Source organism: Cyprinodon tularosa, unplaced genomic scaffold, assembly GCF_016077235.1.
Source record: "Cyprinodon tularosa strain WSP-4 unplaced genomic scaffold, ASM1607723v1 ctg120, whole genome shotgun sequence".
Taxonomy (NCBI): Eukaryota; Metazoa; Chordata; class Actinopteri; order Cyprinodontiformes; family Cyprinodontidae; genus Cyprinodon; species Cyprinodon tularosa.
Genome location: NW_024038004.1, coordinates 1,153,573 through 1,174,921, shown reverse-complemented (window position 1 = coordinate 1,174,921; position 21,349 = coordinate 1,153,573). Strand labels below are relative to the sequence as shown.

General features: G+C 37.4%; 1 protein-coding gene and 1 long non-coding RNA gene across 2 annotated transcripts; one reads left to right on the top strand and one right to left on the bottom strand.

Annotated features, from left to right (window-relative positions):
* Positions 1-5,726: 5,726 nt before the first annotated feature.
* Positions 5,727-8,213, bottom strand: gjd2b (gap junction protein delta 2b). Its single transcript, XM_038272809.1, has 2 exons — positions 7,991-8,213; positions 5,727-6,611 (listed from the first exon to the last, which is right to left on the bottom strand). The coding sequence occupies exons 1-2, from the start codon at positions 8,059-8,061 to the stop codon at positions 5,768-5,770; spliced, it is 915 nt and encodes a 304-aa protein (XP_038128737.1). The 5' UTR covers positions 8,062-8,213; the 3' UTR covers positions 5,727-5,767.
* Positions 8,214-8,273: 60 nt separating this feature from the next.
* Positions 8,274-17,937, top strand: LOC119774978. Its single transcript, XR_005279599.1, has 3 exons — positions 8,274-8,821; positions 13,812-13,922; positions 17,650-17,937. It is a non-coding gene; the product is annotated as an uncharacterized LOC119774978 (long non-coding RNA).
* The last annotated feature ends 3,412 nt before the right edge of the window (positions 17,938-21,349 follow it).

Genomic DNA, 21,349 nt, shown 5'->3' with positions numbered 1-21,349 from the left:
TATATGGGTTTATGGCATAATATGTTATTATTTTTCAAAGTTTTTAAGCAATAAAGTCAGAGATTTTTAGAGTAACCATTACAATCCCTAATCTTAGTCCCATAGAAGAGTGCTGGCAAGATGTGTGTGAAAACATTTTGTTATTTTGATATTTAATAACTAGAAATGCCTTTGTCTTAGTCCTTAATGATTTTAACCAGTAAAAATTCTAATCTGATTTAACAGATAGTAAGATCATTTTTTTTTTTTACTAATTGTATGTGAATACCTGGTTTGAACCTTAAGAAGGAAAGAAAGAAATAGTATCTGCTCCTGTTTCACCCAGGCTGACTCCATGCCTAATCTCCTCTACTTGGCAAATAAAAATAGGAATCCAAATTCATCACTTTTCAGGTTTGGCTCATTGTGTACTCAACCAGGTGCTGACTGTTCCGTTGCGTACCTCTGTTTGACAAATCTGGGTATAATCCACTAATGTTCTTAATCCGGGGGGGGGCACATTAAAAAATGGATGAGAAATTAATCTGCTGTCAGGTCTGTCAGGTATATTCTGTCAGTGCTGGTGCTTATTTTCAACCAATTCCTTCTGTGCGAGCCAATAAAAACCAAACACCAACCAAAATCAGGCAAATCCCTCAGTGCAGTCGTAGTCAAACACTGTGTCCTTTTGTCCTGATTTTGTAAAGATTTGTAAGAGCTGCTGAATTTTTAAGATAAAACAACTGAAGCACCGTGGACCTACACAGAAAGTTTGCCTTTCTGTGTCTCCGGGCAGCTTTAAAGCACAGCAATGTGGAGGAAGACGAAAAATTGTTTCTTTGGATAAAGGGACTATCTTAGCAGCAGGAACAGTGAGGAAGCTACCCTGGCAGACAGAGGTCGACACTGTGTAAATGTATTTCTGCGTCCTCCCACGCAAGGACTCAAACATTAAGTGTGTTTTGTTTTAATGTTTGCCATATCTTTCTTTGCCATACCACTCTGTACATACATTCTGCCATAATCAGACTTATTTCATTTCTACTGGTTGGGTGGATCAAAAAGACCCTCGGTTTGCTGTTTTCCTTCTTTTTCATTCCCCCTTTCAAGCTGTAATCTGTGCAAAAGGCTGAATTAAAGCAGTCTTCCCCTGGAGGAAGCCCGCTCTGTTAAGATTAAAGAGTAGGTGAAAGAGGAAAAACAGAAATGATATGCTTACTGTGTTGAAAGGGGATTGAAGGATAAACTTTCAGGTGAAAGTTCCAAAGTGTCACAGTTTAAATGCTTCGAGGAGAAGGAAAGTGCAGAAATGATTCAAGTATATGCCAGGTTGATTCTGTAAAGAAATACATCTATTTTGAAATCATCAGAATTAAACTGCAGAAGGAAATAAAAAAAATCCTGCGAAGTAAAAGAGTGGAAATAATTTTTCTTTGCAATTTTTTTTCTCAATTGATAAACATTGATAAAGAATCTCCGCCAAAGTTATCACGGGCCAGAAAATGTATTCCTTGATTAATGCTTCCGTTGCCTGGCCTGAAAATTTAAGTTTATAACCAGTCCTGGTAGATGCACAGTTTTGACTTACCTTCATTGTTAAATTTTGCATGCTTTGAACAGTGCTTTTCATTGTGTTTAATGCTTGAGATATTATTTTATGATCCATAAACTAAACAACTTTAACCTTTCGGCGTTATTTATGGTTCTCCAAGATGCACCTTGTTCCTTTATGCCCCCTTCATGAAGCCTCTCATGCATTCATTAAACAACTGATTTTAAACATACATCAGGATTCTGTCCACAAATTAGGTGACTTTTGAAACTCACTCATTGCACTGGCACTAAATTATCTTTGGATGAAATTTCCTAAACTTTTCCTAAAAGAGCAAATATAAATTACAACATGTGAAGTTAGCTTTAATCATCCAACTAAATAGTTCCTACTGCATTACAAGCACCCAAACAGATACAACAGACTTTAGAGCTATGTCAGATTTCATATATGACATATATGTAAGAAGGCTGAGTGATGTACTACATTCCCTGGAAGTTTTTATGTGGAACTCTTTTTGTTGATTTTTCTCTATAAATAGTTGCTTGATTTTTTTTTCAAAGTTTTTCTGTTGATATGAACTTGAAAGACATCCTATGAAAAGAATTTTGGTTTTTTTCTTGTCCGTTGGCCTGTGGCTCAAACCAACTTCTATAAGACTGCCAATACATTTATATTACATTAAAAGACTAGAAGAAAAAATATCCTTTTGCGGTGGGTCAGTGAGAGATTTCATTCTGTCTGTGGGTGGCATAAAATAGTTTTTGAATGAATCCCTCTGGAATATCTAACTCATGTCATACATCACAGCGCAGACCAGTTTTACATAGCATGGCGCCTGTTTTTGGACTAAATTGGAACAGACCATTCCTCCACCCGCTTAAAAGGTCTGCTGTGAATCTGAACAGCATCTATGCGCTATAAAGCTGAATCACCACCTTTCCTTTCATGCTGTATGTTCATCTCTCATGTTAGCGCTGTCTAGTTTTGTGTATGTTCTGCTCTACGTTTAGTTTGTCTGTTAAGACAATAAAAACTCAATAAAAAAGTGAAATATATATTAAAAAGACTTTATATTTAATTTAATTTTTTTTTTTTTTTTGCAACCTCAGCTGTAAAGACTCAGAGACGGCTCAAAACTCATGATATACCTTCCACCATTTTGAGCTGCTGGAGATGATATTTTAAACCGACAGTTTAATCAGTTCACAAAAGATTTTCTAGATACATACCCAAGTGTAATCTCAGAGTGCTTTAATCTATCTTTGGACGAAAACTAAACTGTAGTTAAAGCATCATGCATTGTGGTATGTATTTTTCTATTCATTTTTTATGCCATATAAAGATACTTATTTTAAACTGATCATGCTCCACAGTCAATAAACCTTTATGCCATAGAATAAATTAATAAAACTCCGGTATTTTCAACAGATGCCCTGTCTTCTTGAACATATAAACATATAAAAATAAAGTTAATGCACAAATAATAATGCTTGTTCTGGTTGATCTGTGCACCAGGTGGCTGGAATCTAACCTTACACTTTCCTAAAAATAACACATAACACTTTATTTTTACAAATTTTCTGTTTGGATTATCTGAGGTGGCATTTTTAAGTTTATCTTTAAATATCTAAATAATCGGACTCCCTAACACCCCTCCAAATTTTTTTTCAGTTTAGAATCTATGATATGGTAGTTTCACTTTATTGCATGTACAACCCATTTTTATTTCCTAAACTGAAGTTATTACAATAATGTAGCTAAGAATGAATTGAATGGAAGAATGGCGCTTCCTTCTCATATAGAACATTGTGAAGGGGATATGTTTATTTTAATGTACTGCCTTCCCCCCTCATGCCTTTTAAGATATGCTCTAACTTCAGGCAACTCATGCTGGGAGGTGGAGGCTTTCTCTTCTTATGAACTTTCCATGTCCAAACAGTTTTACAATCCTTTTGTACTGGCCTGTAGTGATCAAGTCATTTTTTTAGACTGTTTTTTTTTTTCTTTCTTTCTTTGTATGTGGCATTAGCCTTTTTTTCTTATCTCTTAAATGTTTTCAAGCAATTTTATTAAAGCACGTCAAGTTACTGCTCAATAAATATGTTTGAATGTTGTTGTTTTTTATCAAGATAAAAACAGAAATGAGAAGATTTATGGTTAGATATTTTTAAGGCCTTTTTTAAAACTGTTGTTTGTAAAAATCAAACTGCAGTGTATTTGAGTAGTTGAGTTTATAGATAATGATAGAGATTGGGTTGACAATGATTAATAGAATGTATTTCATCTTCTTTTCTTTTTTGAGTTCAGGACAAAATCTTTGGTCCCTGCTGAGATGAAGATAGATGTGCAGGTACGGCTGCCTTTGATTTCCCCCAGCTTTGCAGAGTCATCCTGAAGCAGGTGGGGAGGGGTGGATATTGATGGTGGGGAGGGTCATAAAAATGCCATCCCTCCCCCAGAATAACTATCTGCAACTTCAGGTTTTTCATTTTATCCTCAAAGGTCTTTATTTCTTTCTCCCTCTCTTTGTTGCAGTTATGCAGTCATGCAGTTAGTAATATTTGTGCTTTTTTTTTTTTGTCTTTCGATCTTTTGTTTCTGACCTTCACAAGTAGCACAAAGCCCTTCTCTCCCTTGGTTGGATTCTCTCCTTTCTTAGATTAAAGAAAATGGGATGAGCAAAGTGCGTTTATTCAGAGGCATGATTAGCTTTTTGTTATCCCTGCAGAGTACAGCACATTAAAGTCACACTGACGCCCCGTGAAGATACAGTTCAGGGCTTGCTCTTGTATAAAACAAGCCACATTCCCTCAGAGCAGAAGTATTGATGTGTCTCAGCAGCACCAGAACTGCAACACATTGCAGAGTAGTGAGATTCTGCACCAGGTGTGTCCTGCAGTAGTGGGTGTGGCTAACATCTTCACTGCAGCAAGACACAACTTCCACAGGATATCTGCGTGATAAAAGAAGCCAGAGTAGGGAACACAAAGTACCCGCATCTCACACATTTCTGGTGTACATGAATCCCACTTTTATTTTTCTACAGAAAAAAAAGATGCTTGTGGTTTCTTTCTTTCTGGTTCTGAAGGTTACATTTAAAACCATTCAATGAAAAACTGTAGCACCAGAGCAGATTTCAATTGCCCATCTATTGATTAAAAATTTCACTTTGTGCTTTTTTTTTCTTCAGTTTTCAACAGCTGTGTTTGGAGGGAGTCTTGTTAGCATAAGAAAAAACTAGCACTTCATTTCTTTACTTATTCATTTCCAAAAATAAAACAAAAAATAATCTGAGTATCTTATTTCCTTCAATCAAACCACAACAAATACATTTGGAGCAAATAAAAAGAAATTGGCCAGTAGTAAGCATAATCCAAGCAAGGAATCAGCTTCCATGAATATTATTATCATCATATATTTATATTTATATATTTATGTATATTCATATGTATACATATCTTTATAATTTATATGATGTCTGTGTACAAGTATGGCACTTGATTACACAAAAAGCAAGAAAATAAATGCTCACAAATAAAGCAGTGGGCGCTTTGGTGTGTCTTAAATTAAGGAGGTCACAGACGTTAGCGTTTTGCAGCAAATTCACCAGATACTATTTGCGAGTTATAGCTATAAAGCAATGGAATGGTTACATATGTTAAGGTCAGTGGTGCAACACAGGCAACATAAACAAAGAAGAAAAAAAAAGAGTGGAACAATCTGATGTATTTTAGCTAACCAGTAAGGATTCATATAGATAATGGACATATATAAATCTGGTAGGAATATGCCATATATAATATATATTCTTTGTCCTTTTTAATGGTGCCATGTAACAGAAATATGGATGGGAAAAAAAATGCCAGCACATTTGAATACGATCAAGCTCTCATGTGTTCCCCTTTTTAGTGCAATATTACATGTTTCCCTTCTTCTTTCTTTGCATTTGCGCTTTTCAAGTGCAGCCCAAGAAAGATTAAATCTGCCAACCCTTCAAACATGGTCTCCACAGAGTAAAAACGTTACATAAAAAGTTGCATCAGTGCATAAGTAAAGGTAAACGAGCGTGTAAAGAACGCTTGCCTTAAAGTCCATAAAATATCATCAAATCAAATAGAAAAGAAGTTAATAAATAAATAGATAAATAAATCTGCCCACTCTTTTAACTCATGACACAAGTTTTAGGCGTGCGGAGCTGTCCATCATGGGGTTGAAGTTTGTTTTTTGTTTTTATTACACATATGCAGAGTCACTGGACTGCGTGCGGCCAAAGTTGGGCACACTCATCCTCGGCAGGTCTTTATTTCTGATTTCATAAATGGACTTCCGTCGGGCTTGCACGCCTCGCACTGCCGTCTTGATTTTCCTCCATCCCAGGTGATTGAGTTCGGCCAAGTTCAGCACCACGCAGAACCCGCTGACTGCGAACATGAAGACCAAAAACACGGTTTTCTCCGTGGGTCTAGACACATAGCACTCGACGTCTTTGATACAGGGGTAGCGGTCACATTCGTACACTGACGGGACGTTGAACCCGTACAAGAAGTACTGACCCACCAGGAAGCCTATCTCCAGCGCATTTCTAAACACCACCTGGATGATGTAAAATCTAGAGATGCCTTCCTGTCGCCTCATTTTGGACTTTGTAGTCCTCATGGCCGAGTTGGGGATCTCTTTCACCTCCAAGCAGTCCGGTTCGGCTTCTTTAGTGGAGTTCTCAGTATTCTGTAGTACTCCGTTGACAATGGTGTTCTTTATCTTTTTGCTTTCATCTCGTTTCAGAGAATCTTGATCCTTATCCAGTGTTAGGTAGACGGTGGAGTACCGTCGCTCCTTCTGCTTGGCCGACTGATGTACAGAGTATGTGATAAAGCAGAGGCTCGGCGTGCACACCATGATGATCTGAAAAACCCAATATCTAATGTGTGAAATGGGGAATGCCTTGTCGTAGCATGCCTGGTTGCAGCCCGGCTGTAAGGTGTTACAAACAAACATGGTCTGCTCGTCATCATAGACAGTCTCTCCAACTATTGCTACGATTAGAATCCGGAAGATGACCACCACTGTTAGTAGGATCCTAAAAAGCAAGAAAACAAACACAACAATGTGAAAATATGTGCAATAAATGTCGTTAGTGTGGGCGGGCTTGGATACAACCCCGGGAGCTGTCCGGTGCTGAAACAGGACGCTCTTGGAAAAATAATGGATGTCTTCGAGATAAATGGAAAATGCAAAACAAACAATACAATGTTAAATATATATGCAAGTATATGCACTCAGTTAATGGGCATTTGTGTTTAATTTAGAGGGCTGCCTTTCTGATCCTAAAAAGCGAATGCTGCAAATATCTGCATCAAATGTGCTCAGTGTATGGGCGCTTGGATTTAGCTGTCCATGAATGAAACAGGACGCTCTGGAAATGTTATAAAAAAATATTATGTACTATACATGTACATGAGAAACGCAAAGAAACTATGTAGAATAGCTGGAAGTATATTTAAATCATGTAGGGGGTTGGATTTCATTGAGATAGCTATTCACGGTTGAAGCAGAAAGCCCTCCTAAAAAAAAAAATTATTTTCTTTTTTTTTTTTTTTTTTGCAATGTTATTTAATTTGTATCTTCTAAGCAATCAAACAAACATAACCACAGGTAACAATCTGCAAGTCTGTGTATTTAGAGCAGATGTCCTTTAGCTCTGCCGGTGCAGACAGACTTTTTTGAGGAGCTGTCCGGTGCTGAATCTGCACGTTTTGCGAGATAAAAAAAAATCGAATTGGTGTCAGTTTATCCTAAAAAAGCAAGAAGCGATTTAAGAACATGACCAACAACATGTGGAAAGTATATGAGCTCAGCTAAATGGTTAAATGAGCTGTTTGGTAATAAAACCACACGTTTAAATGTCTATCTTACAATGACTGTCGATGTTTCAGAATTAATTAACATGACACGTCAGCAATCGACATTGCTGGAATTGTACCTGTGTGAGCATGCTAATGAAATGAGGTGATGTCTCTTCCTTACCAACCTCCCCTGATTGCAGTACCACTGCTCAAACTCATACAACTCCATCAAATGAACAAACGGATGAATTATGACATGTAACAGCTTCATTATTATTGTTATTATCATTTTTTTTTTTTAAGTTTAGGTTGTTTGACTTTGCAGCGCCATCCCAGGTTCCTAAAAAGGCAGCTGTCATCTGAGGTAAGCTGCCTACGTTTAGGAGGAAGACAAAAAGGAGGAAAAATAAAAATAAAAAGAAGAAGATCTGAGGAACAAGACAAGAGAAAAAATCCACAACACAGACACGAAGCACCACTGGACATCACGGCACAGACGATCCTGGAGCCAACAACACAGAAACGGGGGACTGGGGTGCCATGCTAAAGACGATCCTGGAGGCTGCTGCGTTTCTTCGGTTGTTCTTGGGTTTTTTTTTTTAGATTTTCTTACCTTCCTATCATAGTAGAGTGCTGCTGGACAGCAGCCTCCAGGAGCCTCTCTAGTATAGTCCATTCCCCCATTTCTGATCATCCGGAGGAGACAAAGATACAAGGACACTCTGGGCAAATCCCTCCAAAAAAAAAAAAAAGACGGCTTAATTTCCCCGCACGGTCTCTCTCTGTCTTCAGATGTTCCTACAGTCCAGAACGTCCGAAATTTGCTAAAAAATGCATCCGTCCCCCCGTCCCCCCCTTCTGTCTCTCTTCGCGGTATCTGGTTGGTTATGAGCTGAGAGCGCAGTGCCAGTGAGCGTCCTGCTGTGTGTGCCGAGCGCTTCCACAACGTTGCCACACTGTTCCTTGTCATGAGACTCTGAGGGCTGATTACTGTAAGCCCTCCTATTTTCGATCTTCAGATCAGGTTGATTGGCTGCGCGCTGTGTCTGGATGGAGGCAGGTTGGATTTAATGTCTTGCACCGTTAATCCGCCTTTAAGTACTATGCCCCCCCAACACACACACACACACACACACACGAAACCCCCTCCTGTGCGTCACGTACGCACGGACAGGTTGGTGTAGCTCCGCCAGAAGTGCCAGTGGTTCGGATATCTTTTTTAAGGTTTTGGATAAAACATGGGATGTTCTGTACATCCTGTTCTGGCCTGGTTTGTTCAGAGGTGTAGAGGATCATGATCATCTCCACTTGGCCACTGAACCTGTGACCATAGTGTATTGCTTAACGTGCTGTTCAATTGTTTGGTTTTTTGTTTGTTTCCTGTTTTTATTTTTATTTTTACCAGGAATGATGCTTCTGAATCAGCTTGTCTATATGGAATAAGGTGACATTCTTGTTTATTTCGGTCTTTCATTGACCAGTAGTGCAGTGTACAGCTCTAACTTCAATTTATGTGATTGGGTATGTGAAAAAAAAAACAGCTCTAAGAAGAAAGGAAATGTTTTTGAATTTTTGTAACTTTTACTGCTAAACATCTGCAAAAGTATGTTTGTGTATTCAGCTCCAAAGAGATAGATACTCTTCTGGGATATCTCTCTGCAGGTTTTACATAAGCACCAAAAGTTTCGATATACGTTTGATGCAAACCCTTGTGTCATAATTTGGCTGTATGTTTATAGTTGGAGAAAAATCATTTTGTTGCTGTTGTTTTAATCAATTTCTGTATCTAAAGGTATTATAAGTGACAAATGAAATGTACATAACAAAAAGGTGGGGTCTAATCATTTTTTAATGACTGTAGGTTCAGTGAGCTGCTGTAAGCTGAGCGTTGTACATGGCCTAAGGTTTCTGCTGTTTGCAGCAGGTTTTCTACCAAGATTTCCCCTGGTTTTTCCTTCATCAATCGTCCTATCTACACTACACAAGCTGTTTTTTCACAGCTGGAGTAAGCAGGCCCACAGTATGATGGTGCCACCACCTGATGTCACAAATGGAATAAAGAGGTCAGGATGTTGTGAAATGAAAGATGTTTCCAAACTTACAAGTATTTTGCTTGTGAGAAAAAAGTTACATTTTACCTAATCTGCCCAAAGCAGATTTTTGGACATCCTTTCCATTTCACAGTTTTAACAAACCTGGATCATAACTTTCTTTGACTTTGTTTCAACGATGACTTACTACTTGTTTGTTACCAAATGTTCAGTAATACATTTGTAGAATCTCATATGTATTAAAACTGGTTTTAATTTCAATCTGACGGACATAAACAAAAGAAAGGGCTGATAACAAATTACACAAGCTGTATTTACAAGGCAATGGGATTTTAGCAGGCAAAATCAAAATAAAAGGATGTAAACATTGCAAGTATTTTAGGTATCAGCCAGGAAGGAGGGAGTCAGAGGTAAATTTGTTGCTTTATGAAACAATAACAGTACATAAATAAATAAAAGTCTTCCTTGTTTTGAATTGAAGCCATCCTCTGCAACTTATTTACCATGGTCATGGGTGGCCAGTGCCTATCTCTAGCATTCTGTGGGCAAAAGATGTAGTTAACCCTGGATAGGTCACAGACAAACAACTGCACACACATCTAAGTGTAATTTAGATATGCCAGCTGACCTAACAATCATGTTTGTGGACTATGGGAGGAAAGAACTAACACATGCATGGGGAAGAACATGCAAGCTCCTTATAAAAAGACCAGGGCTCGGTGGTTGTGGTTTTTTTGTGTTTTTAAAACCATTACATATACTAGTTGCCTAAACCATCAACTATGTAAAATTCACAATGAAAACAACTATGAATCTTTAAATCATCTGGCCTAGTTGTGATTTATAAAACCTTACCCAAAAAAACAATTGTTCTATTTTTATTCTACATTTAGACCCCATAGAGTTTGCTCTGGGCTAAATGGAGCCTATCCTCTCTTTCTGGGAGAGAACAGCATCCTCTTTTGCCCAGAGGTATCCCTCCCTATGTCACAGGCTGTTGGCCCGGATGGCAGATCTGTTGTTTCCACCTCGAGCAAAGATGACGCGGTGGATACAGTGACAGAGTGAAGTACCATCCGAGTTGTTAATTTCTTTATGAAGCAGTCTGCCTCCACGTCTGCCTCTCTCACTGACATCTGAAAATAGAAGAAAAAATATGTTAATTTGCTCCATATAACACCCAGAGATTGCAACTTCTCACACTGCATTGGATGTACTCTGATGAAGTGTGCATATATATGTATTTGTCTTTTTATCGCTATTTTAGTTTAACTAGTGTCTCCAAAATTTTAAGCCTATTAAGATGTGTAGCCCTACCATTGTAATAAATGTGTTGTTACATTACTTTTGTAAGTGGCTTTAAAATGATGGTGAACATTGTAAAGATTGGTTTTATTTGGTGAGGTTTTTTTTTTTAATTTAAAATCAATAGAAAAGTGTTTTTCTTGTTTTTCTTTACTACCTCATTTTACTTAGTAACAACAGGTCTGCTTTTGAAACTTTCAAGGCAAAGAAATATTGATGCTCTTATTTTGAGGGGTAAATCATAAAAATTTCTAATCCTTTAATAACAACTTCAATTAGTTTAGCATTTTAGAATCTGGTTTTATCATAATCTAATCTTTGAAGAGTAAATTTTATTTCCCAGATTAGCTGTAAGCTCCCATTTGAAAGTTCAAATTAAACTTTCCCTTTGAGACCGCCTCTGGCCTTAATCCAAAATACTCAAAGGAGCTTTTTTTCAGCTTTTTTTTGAAAGCCTCGAATTTATGTCTAAAGCCCATTAAAAATTTGGATGCTTCTTTAGTTGTATTATACCCTAAAAAGATTAGAACTCTTAATTGGATAAGTATCAACACACTTTACAGTGAAAGCTTATGTTTAACTAATTATTACACCACCATTATTAGTAATGATTATTAAATGATGTTATGTATTCCTGTAAATTGTAATATTAGCAACTCTATTACTTGTTCCTATTTGCTTCGTTCAGTCCAGCGCTATGGGTCACATGACCCAGTGTTGTCACTAAATGAACGTTTCTCATGAGGTGGCTGATCCTCTTCCCTCACTGTAATCTTTTCTAATTCAAATCTTCAATAACCTTTACTCAGCTATCGCGTGAGGAAAGGACAGAGCTCTGAAAAAGCGTTCCAGGGTCAAGGCAGCAAGAGAGAAATGAATATAATTATTAAAAGTGGAGTACCACAGGGATCAGTGCTAGGACCAATTCTCTTTACTTTATACATGCTCCCAATTGGTAGAATTATTAGACAGCATGGGATTAATTTCCACTGTTATGCTGATGATACCCAGCTATATCTGTCTATAAATCCAGATGAAGCTAACCCATTACATAGATTACAGGCATGTCTTGAAGACATAAAAACCTGGATGACTCTTAACTTTCTGCTTCTGAATGCAGACAAAACAGAAGTTATAGTCTTTGGACCAGAGTCTCTGAAAAAGAAACTGATTAGCCAGTCACTTCATTTGGATGGGATTAAACTGATTTCAGATAATAAAGTAAAAAATCTTGGTGTTATTTTTGATCAGGACCTGTCATTTAAATCCCATATCAAAGAGGTTTCTAGAATTTCCTTCTTTCATCTGAGGAACACTGCAAAAATTAGAAATATCCTGTCCAGGGGTGATGCTGAGAAACTAGTCCATGCATTTGTTACTTCAAGGCTGGACTATTGTAATTCTTTACTATCAGGAAGTCCACAAACTGTAGTTAAAAGCCTTCAGCTGATCCAAAATGCTGCAGCCAGAGTTCTAATGAAAATGAAAAAGAGAGATCATATCTCTCCTATCCTGGCTTCTCTTCATTGGCTTCCTGTTAAATCAAGAATAGAATTTAAAATCCTCCTTCTCACATATAAAGCCTTAAATGGCCAAGCTCCATCTTATATCAGAGATCTGATTGTTCCTTATGTTCCTAACAGAGCACTTCGCTCTCAGTCTGCAGGTTTACTAGTGGTTCCTAGAATTTCTGAAAGTAGAATGGGAGGCAGATCTTTTAGTTATCAGGCTCCTCTCCTGTGGAACCAACTACCAGTTTTAGTCCGTGAGGCAGACACCCTGTCTACTTTTAAGGCTAGGCTTAAAACTTTCATTTTTGATAAAGCTTATAGTTAGGGTGGCTCAGGTTATCCTGAGCTATCTCTATAGTTATGCTGCTATAGGCTTAGACTTTTGGAGGACATAGGGACCCCCATTTCATCATTCTGCTTCATTCTCTCTCTGTTCTCCTATTCTGCAGAATCTGTTAGTTCAATCTCTAACCTTCTGCTCTCTCTGCTTTTCCTCAGAGTAGCTTTGCCTCGTCTGTTCCTGTTTGGCTGTGACGTCATCCTGGAAAAAAACATCAGCTGTGCTGCTTCTATCAACACCCTTGTTAATAGATGTTGGAGATCGGCCTGTTTTCCAGTGTGGTCCTGTTTCTCTGACCGTGACTGAGTGGATGTGCTCTCTTCGTCCTCTGGCATGGGAGCTGCCTTGGAGCTCGTCTGCCTGGCTGTGTGTTTCCTGGACGGGGCCGCCTTTTACAGCTGCTTTTTGTATCTCTGCTTCTGTCTCCTTGAACCCCAGTCGGCCTCGGCAGATGGCCGCTCACACTGAGCCTGGTTCTGCTGGAGGTTTCTTCCTGTTAAAAGGGAGTTTTTCCTCTCCACTGTCGCTACAAGCATGCTTAGTGTGGGGGATTGTATTTGAGTCAATGAGTCAATGCAATCAACTGGTTTTCCTTAGATAGAAAACTTTGTATCAATTTGACTGTATGATCTGGTTGAACTGTAAAGTGCCTTGAGATGACATGTGTTGTGAATTTGGCGCTATATAAATAAACTGAATTGAATTGAATTGAATTAGACAGACAATTGCTTTACAATGATTTATTTCAAAATATCATTATATTCAAATAGAAATTCCACTTGGAAAAAACAAAGCTTGAGAAATGTAAATTGCTGGAAGATAATAGGGGACGTTTGAGAAAGAAAAAAACCTCCTCAGGAAAAACTCCTTTGTACAATAGAAGGTCTAATCCTTATTGTTGTCCTCCTTACTGATTCACATCTGCTAGCAATTTGACAAAAAGGCGAGGATCAAGCCAAGAGAATATCTCAGGGAAAGTAAGTATTTAAACCAAAAACATACATATGAAAGATTGTAACGATGTATGGTTTGATATTTTAGAATCAAGTTTTTTCATGATGGTCGAGGGCGGAGTAATGACCTCTTTATATGATCAGCTTTATATGGTGGTCAAGTATGGGAGGTTTTTAGCATACTGCTTCTACCAGATGTTGATGCTGTGTTTCATAAATCTGTTGTGGATAATTTTGTGAATTCAAGAAAATTCCATATCTTTGAATTTAACAGCTAAGTACATTTTGGATAAACCGTTGGGAGGAACATGCCGTAACCAGCTGTCAGACGGGCTGAATTGGACAACTCCACCAACAGCTGCGCTCATGAGGTTGTATACCTGAGGTGAAAACCCTGATATACATAACTGAAGATAAGCATAGTCACAGATGGATGATTTGTACTTTTAACAACTTAGCTATAATGTTACACAAATATAGTCAAAGGAATTTTTTTCTTTTATATTGATCTTGGTTGTTGATTAAAAAGTGATTTGATCATATTTGGTCACATTGCAGGACTATCTAAGTTTTCTGTTGTTTTAAAGTAGCGAGTAGAGTCTCTGACCATCTTAAGTGAATAAAGAGAGACTAAACAGATTTTTCATAACAATCCAAGACTGATAGAAGTGTTTTCAGTTTGTGAAAGCAAAATAAAAGAGGAAAATAATTTAAGAATTAAGATTAAGATAACAAAAAAAAGTGCATCTTTAGATAAACCTGAAATAAATTATTTGATATCAAGTATAGAGGCTTTTTAGATTTACTTCATAACTTGTAAATCTCTGTCTGAAATAAGAAACCTCAATTTAAAAGAAAGAAATAATGTGGAAAACTACGCTGCAATCTACCAGTTTGGATCCTTTCTAGATCTATCTGTATATACACTACCGTTCAAAAGTTTGGGCTCACATTGAAATGTCCTCATTTTTGAAGGAAAAGCACTGTACTTTTCAATGAAGATAACTTTAAACTAGTCTTAACTTTAAAGAAATACATTGTATACACTGCTAATGTGGTAAATTACTATTCTAGCTGCAAATGTCTGGTTTTTCATTTCATTTCATTTCATTTATTGTTTATTTGAAAGGGGACAGTGTACATTAATAAACATTAAAACAATGTAAATATACCAGAGTTAGCTAAGGAGTGCTAATTTTCATCGGTAGTCCCCCAGCCAGATATTAAAAAGGCAACCTTAAAAATAAACACAAGTATAAAATCACAAGATTAAATTACAATACCAATTACATAAAAACATTATGGTTAAGAAGTACAATGTATGTAAAATTATTAAAAATATATTGTAAAATTATTTAAATACACACTAAAAACCTTAGTGCCCACAAATTTGGCTCTCTACAAGCCATTTTTTTGCATTCTTTTTGAATGAAGAGAATGACAAAGAGTCTCTGATGGTTTCTGGCACTGTGTTCCATTGTTGAGATGCTCTTACGGAGAAAACAGCCTGACCAAAGGCTGTTTTTCTCCGGGGGATGATGCAGTCTTCCCTCACTGCCCCTCTGGTTACCCTGACATCACTGGATCTGAACTGTACAAAGTCACATAGTGGAGGTGGTGTTTTTGGTGCAATATCTACATAGTTGGATAGAGGCCCATTTCCAGCAACTATCACTCCAGTGTTCTAATGGTACATAGTGTTTGCTCATTGGCTCAGAAGGCTAATTGATGATTAGAAAACCAACACAATCATGTTCACACATCTGAAAACAGTTTAGCTCATTACAGAAGCTACAAAACTGACCTTCCTTTGAGCAGATTGAGTTTCTGGAGCATCACATTTGTGGGGTCAAATAAACGCTCAAAATGGCCAGAAAAAGAGAAATTTCATCTGAAACTCGACAGTCTATTCTTGTTCTTAGAAATGAAGGCTATTCCATGCAAGAAATTGCTAAGAAATTGAAGATTTCCTACAACGGTGTGTACCACTCCCTTCAGAGGACAGCACAAACAGGCTCTAACCAGAGTAGAAAAAGAAGTGGGAGGCCGTGTTGCACAACTGAGCAAGAAGATAAGTACATTAGAGTCTCTAGTTTGAGAAACAGACGCGTCACAGGTCCCCAACTGGCATCTTCATTAAATAGTACCCGCAAAACACCAGTGTCAACATCTACAGTGAAGAGGCGGCTGCAGGATTCTGGGCTTCAGGGCAGAGTGGCAAAGAAAAAGCCATATCTGAGACTGGCCAATAAAAGAAAACGATTAAGATGGGCAAAAGAACAAAGACATTGGACAGAGGAAGACTGGAAAAAAGTGTTGTGGATGGATGAATCCAAGATTGAGGTGTTTGGATCACAAAGAACAATGTTTGTGAGATGCAGAACAAATATAAAGATGTTTGAAGAATGCCTGACGCCATCTGTTAAGCATGGTGGAGGTAATGTGATGGTCTGGGGTTGCTTTGGTGCTGGTAAGGTGGGAGATTTGTACAGGGTAAAAGGGATTCTGAATAAGGAAGGCTATCACTCCATTTTGCAACGACATGCCATATCCAATGGACAGCACTTGATTGGAGCCAATTTCATCCTACAACAAGACAATGACCCTAAACACACCTCCAAATTGTGCAAGAACTATTTAGAGCAGAAGCAGGCAGCTGGTGTTCTATTGGTAATGGAGTGGCCAGCGCAGTCACCAGATCTGAACCCCATTGAGCTGTTGTGGGAGCAGCTTGACCGTATGGTACGCAAGAAGTGCTCATCCAACCAATCCAACTTGTGGGAGCTGCTTCTGGAAGCGTGGGGTGCAATTTCTCCAGATTACCTTAACATGCCAAAGGTCTGCAATGCTGTAATTGCTGCAAATGGAGGATTCTTTGAAGAAAGCAAAGTTTGATGTAAAAAAAAATCTTATTTCAAATACAAATCATTATTTCTAACCTTGTTAATGTCTTGACTCTATTTTCTATTCATTTCATAATGTATGGTGGTGAATAAGTGTGACTTTTCAGGAAAACACAAAATTGTTTGGGTGACCCCAAACTTTTGAACGGTTGTGTATATATATATCATAAAAGATATAAAAGATATAGTATTCAGTATTATATCCAGTTACACATTATAACATTACGTAATTCTTCTCATCTCATTTTTAAAGTTAGAACCACATTGCAAAGATTCATCTTGTTTTAATGCAACATCTCATGCTGAGCTGCAGATTATCAGATTAAGGAGAATTAAAATAAAGGTTTAAAAAAACATTTGGGAAGAAAAAGCACTGCTTTATGTAGATATTCAACATTCTCTCCACTGGTTTGAAAACCAACAGTTTGGGGGATTCACTAAATGGTAACTAAATTTGATTTGATTCTGTCTTGGTATATGTGTACAAAGAGTAACCAGATGGGCAGTTGAAAAAATAAGTAGGTCCATTTTGTTTTCCAGGTTGTACAATCCTAAAAATGCACAGGATTTATTGGAAAACTTATCCTATAAATCTTGCACATTTTTAGGAGCTGACACTCACTGCTTTTGCGTTGACTAAAGAATATCCTCACTCTGTAAGAACCTTCATTAGATAATCTGTCACTACATCCAAAGTACAGGTGCATAATGGCATGAGGAAGAACATAACTGTCTTAGATAGGTAGATTGTTGTTTACACCATCAGCAGAGTCCACAACAACACCTGCAACTAATGAACCAAGTAATTAATCACAGCTTGTTTTTCCATCTATATGCATTGTGGATTTATATAGTTCAGGTTTGATTAGTCTACAGATTTTGCCACCTTATTGCCAGAGTCATTACAGAATTCTAAAGGTGTGCTCCTGTTTGGTTCTAATTGAAGGTTTTGAAACAGATACTTAAATCAATATCAATAATCAGCCATAGTGTAAGCCATAGCTCCAACAATGGTTACACATTGTATAGCCTAAAAGGGCACTCTTTCCACACTGGCAGGAGATTAAAATAAGTAATGAAAATTTAAACAGCTGGGAATGGTTTCAGGGGCCATGGTGTCCCCCAGGTTATACTGCCGTAGGAGTACATTACAGGGACTTTAAAAGTCTCCAACATGATCTGAATCTTCATTTCTCTCTTTGCCTTTAGGTTAAGGGGGAACATTTTTACCAGCAGGGTTGGATACTCCTCAGGAGAGGCCCGCAGGACTTTATAAAATGCATGATGCCAGACCTTCTCCATGTCACCCCAGTTTGTGAGGGTGCCATGCTTGATGAGATACCTCAAGGTTATAGTTTCTTTTTTGCTCTGGCTCTCATATCCAACATATGAGTCCTTCTGGCACATACCAACCGTGACTCCCAGAAAATGACAAGCATGGAAAATGTACTGCATGGAGTGAATACATTTGTGTCCTTGTGGTGTAAAAAAAAAAAACATGTCAGCACGTGGATAGAATAATACAGTTTGAAAGGCTGCATATCCTCCCATTAAAGAAAACTATGGATTCACACTAGTAATTCAAATAAGAAAAGAGAAAACACTTAATTTAATTTATTGTCTTAAAGTGTTGCTCAATAAAAATGTTAGTTCAGAAGCTCCCTCAGGCTTGTTTACTTGTTTTACTTGGGAATAAATACATATGCATGTATATAGTCAAAACCAATATCATGATTTTCATTTTTTATCATTTTTATTTATTGAAATTTTGGTCAGTTTCAATTTATTTTACAGCTGTAAGTATAATGGATCATGAGGCTGGCTCCAAAAATGTTTACTAGTTTTATAGTGCGCAGTTTATGAGTGTTTTGAGGATGCATCATATTCCAGAAGCTGATTTTTCACCAGATGTGACCCATTATCACATACCAGAGCAGCAGTCTCTTTCGAAATGCAAAGACATGTAGCCTTGACCACAAAATGACACACATAGTTCTGCCTGTAAGAGAAAGAAAAAAAAAAGTTGGACACAATGGTTCGATTTTACTGAGCTGCTCTAAAAATACAGATATAAAAAAGGTTTAAGCCACTTTAGTGACTGAAAATTTTATTCACTTCGGCAAGTTATTTCATAGTGAAAATGCTTTTTATATATAAAAATATATAATGTGTCTCTTTCTATTTGTTTTTCATTATTATGATTTAGAGAAGATGAAAACCCCAAATTCAGTTTTTCAGAAAATAAGAATATGACGTCATATATTCTTTTTGAGTAATTTCTGCATCACTGTGGCATGATAATTAGAATTTTGTTCATGTCCAGTTTTCTCTTGGACCTTTTTTTTTTTAATAGAACACAAAATATTATTTATTCTAAACTTAATACTCATAACTCATGTGCATCAGTCCAGTCCTTTGATTTCTTAGCCCAGATAAAAAAGATTCTGTTGCACTAAATCCAGTTATGTTCAGATCCATTGAATAAATGCCAAACTGGCCTGTCTTATGACTTGCAAAAATGCTCATTAGAAGCAATTAAAAATTATATTTTAAACTAATGTGAGTTTAATTATATGCAATGAATACTTGGTTGCAGCTCCTCTAGCATGCAGTAAATTACTCTATCAATCCTGTCCCTCTGCTGAGGGGCAAGGGAAGGTTTGGTTATTTTCATTGTGACCCTCCGGTCATTTGATTTGTTGGTTATGGTGTCTCTCTTCTTCGTTTTGACTGTAACCCGGGGATTCTCTATTAGGTTCAAGTCATGCCAGTTTGAGAGCCAACAAGTCCTTTGCAACAAGTCGCTAAACCAGCTTTAATGGCAGAGATGAGACCTGTTGGACTCTCAGATCACCGTCTCTATAAAGCTCCTCAACAGAAGGAAGCAGAAATTGTTCTAAAATGTCCTGATAGATGTCTGTGCGCTCTAAAAAGTATAATGATTCAACACCAGCAGATAAAATTACATTTCAAATCGACACTGAACATGGAAACTGGATTCTTTATTCTTGATTTACAAATGAATGAAAACTTTAGTCTGAAAAGAGGACTTTAGAGCACTGAGGAGAATGCTGTTTTTTCTCTCCTAAGCCGAGGTATCTTGCAGCACATATTTTAGGATCGGTTTGTGTGAATAGTTGCCCTTGATGCGCTGCTTTCAGCCTCAGGCCACTCCTTTTGAAGCTCCCTGATATTCTTGAATGGATTTTTCTTGACAATCCTCTTAAGGCCTCAGGCAGTGCCGCTGCTGGTGCATTTCTTTCTACCACAATTTTAACCTCCTATCACCTTTCTCTGTACATGTTTGGATACAGCACTCTGCTAACAAACACCACCTTTTACATTAACCATTCGTGGCTCACACTCCTTGTGGAAGGTGTCAATGACTGTCTTCTGGTTGATGTTGTCGAGTCAGCAGTGTTCCTCATGGCTGTGTGGTGCCTAACCCAGACTGGGAGACCTTTCATCAGCCGATTATTAGACATCATGAGTTTCTGGTTTTTATCTTTTTCACAATATTCTGATATTACAAGACATTATTTTCAGGTTTTGATTACCTGTAAACTATAATCAACAAAATAAATGTAAAAAATTGAAATATCTAACTCTATGTATAATATATCTATTTTTCTAGATTTTCTGAATAGATATAAGTAATATCCGGTGAAAAGCCAGATACTTTATTTCTGTGACTCCACTCTAAGGATGTCTTACAAAATGGCTGCTGGACAACTGTCTCGATTATTTGTCTCAACAACAAAAAAATCTGTAGTTTAAAAGAATCTTTTTCTATTATTTTGTACCATAATAGTTGAGTTTCCGTTAGCAGTACAATTTATTAATCAGCATTAAAGAAACAAACTTTTAAATATCAGTCTGATGCAGCTAAATAACCTAGTTTCTCTTTTTAAATCAGAATATTGAAAAAAAAATGAACATCACATTATTTGCAGAGATACACCCATTGTAAGTTACTGTTGGGGTTTTCTTCAAGATCATTGACAATGATGTTTAAAAGGTTAAAGCAAAGTTCAATGAAAAATAACGAAAATAAATAATTTAGCACAGTCCAGTGATGTGAATATGCAACAGATCAGAAAACAGGAGGCTGGACCTCAAATATTAAAACAAGGGTCATTAAGCTTATTAATACTGCCTAAAAGACCACAGGAGCCAATTAGAGTGACCTCCACCTATTGTAAACAACTGCTCCATGAATGGCATCACAAGGAAGGGGAACTCCCACGTGGATGTCTGTGCCTTCGTCCCATATAGAGGGAGAGCATGAGGTGGGCGAGACAATAACAAAGCTCCCTTTGATCCTTTACTCACTGATGAGTCATTGCATCATTACTGGAAAACCTCAGTGTGTCTATGACAGGTTAGACTGATTCACACATTGTTACCTACAATTTCACATCTGCGAAATACCACAGAGTGATGTTTTTGCTGTTTGTTAGTTTTTAGTTAGGCAGGAAGAATACATTTACCACTGCAGATACACTTTACTTAATCGATCTCAAGAAACTTCTGACATGAAATCCACAGTAAAGCAGTTGCTTTGTTGCTTTGGTTGCTTTTGTTTTCTTGTCTTTGGACTGACAAGACACATGCGAGCTGACAGTGCCAAACAGAGGGACCACTTGTTCCTCCAGCTGCTGTCAGCAGTTGTTTGATTTAACCCCCTACCCCCACCCCCACCCTATCTCTCTTCTCTGCAAAGAAAGGGAAGAGTTTTGATTCTATTTCGAGATCAGTGTGCATGCATGTACTGTATTTGAACAAGCAAATGTGTGCCATTTTTGGACATGCCGTTGGGCATTTACAAGGAGATTTACTCACAGTGTCAATCATAATGAAATCTATCAGCTTTTCCAAATCTAAAAAGGCTGCATCATGCTTAAAATTC

What these genes read in the sequence shown, in the direction of transcription:
- gjd2b (XM_038272809.1), bottom strand. Translation starts at nt 8,061, where the DNA reads ATGGGGGAATGGACTATACTAGAGAGGCTCCTGGAGGCTGCTGTCCAG. An exon ending in CACTCTACTATGATAGGAAG is followed by an intron (nt 6,612 to 7,990) that starts GTAAGAAAATCT and finishes CTTGCTTTTTAG; the next exon opens with GATCCTACTAACAGTGGTGG.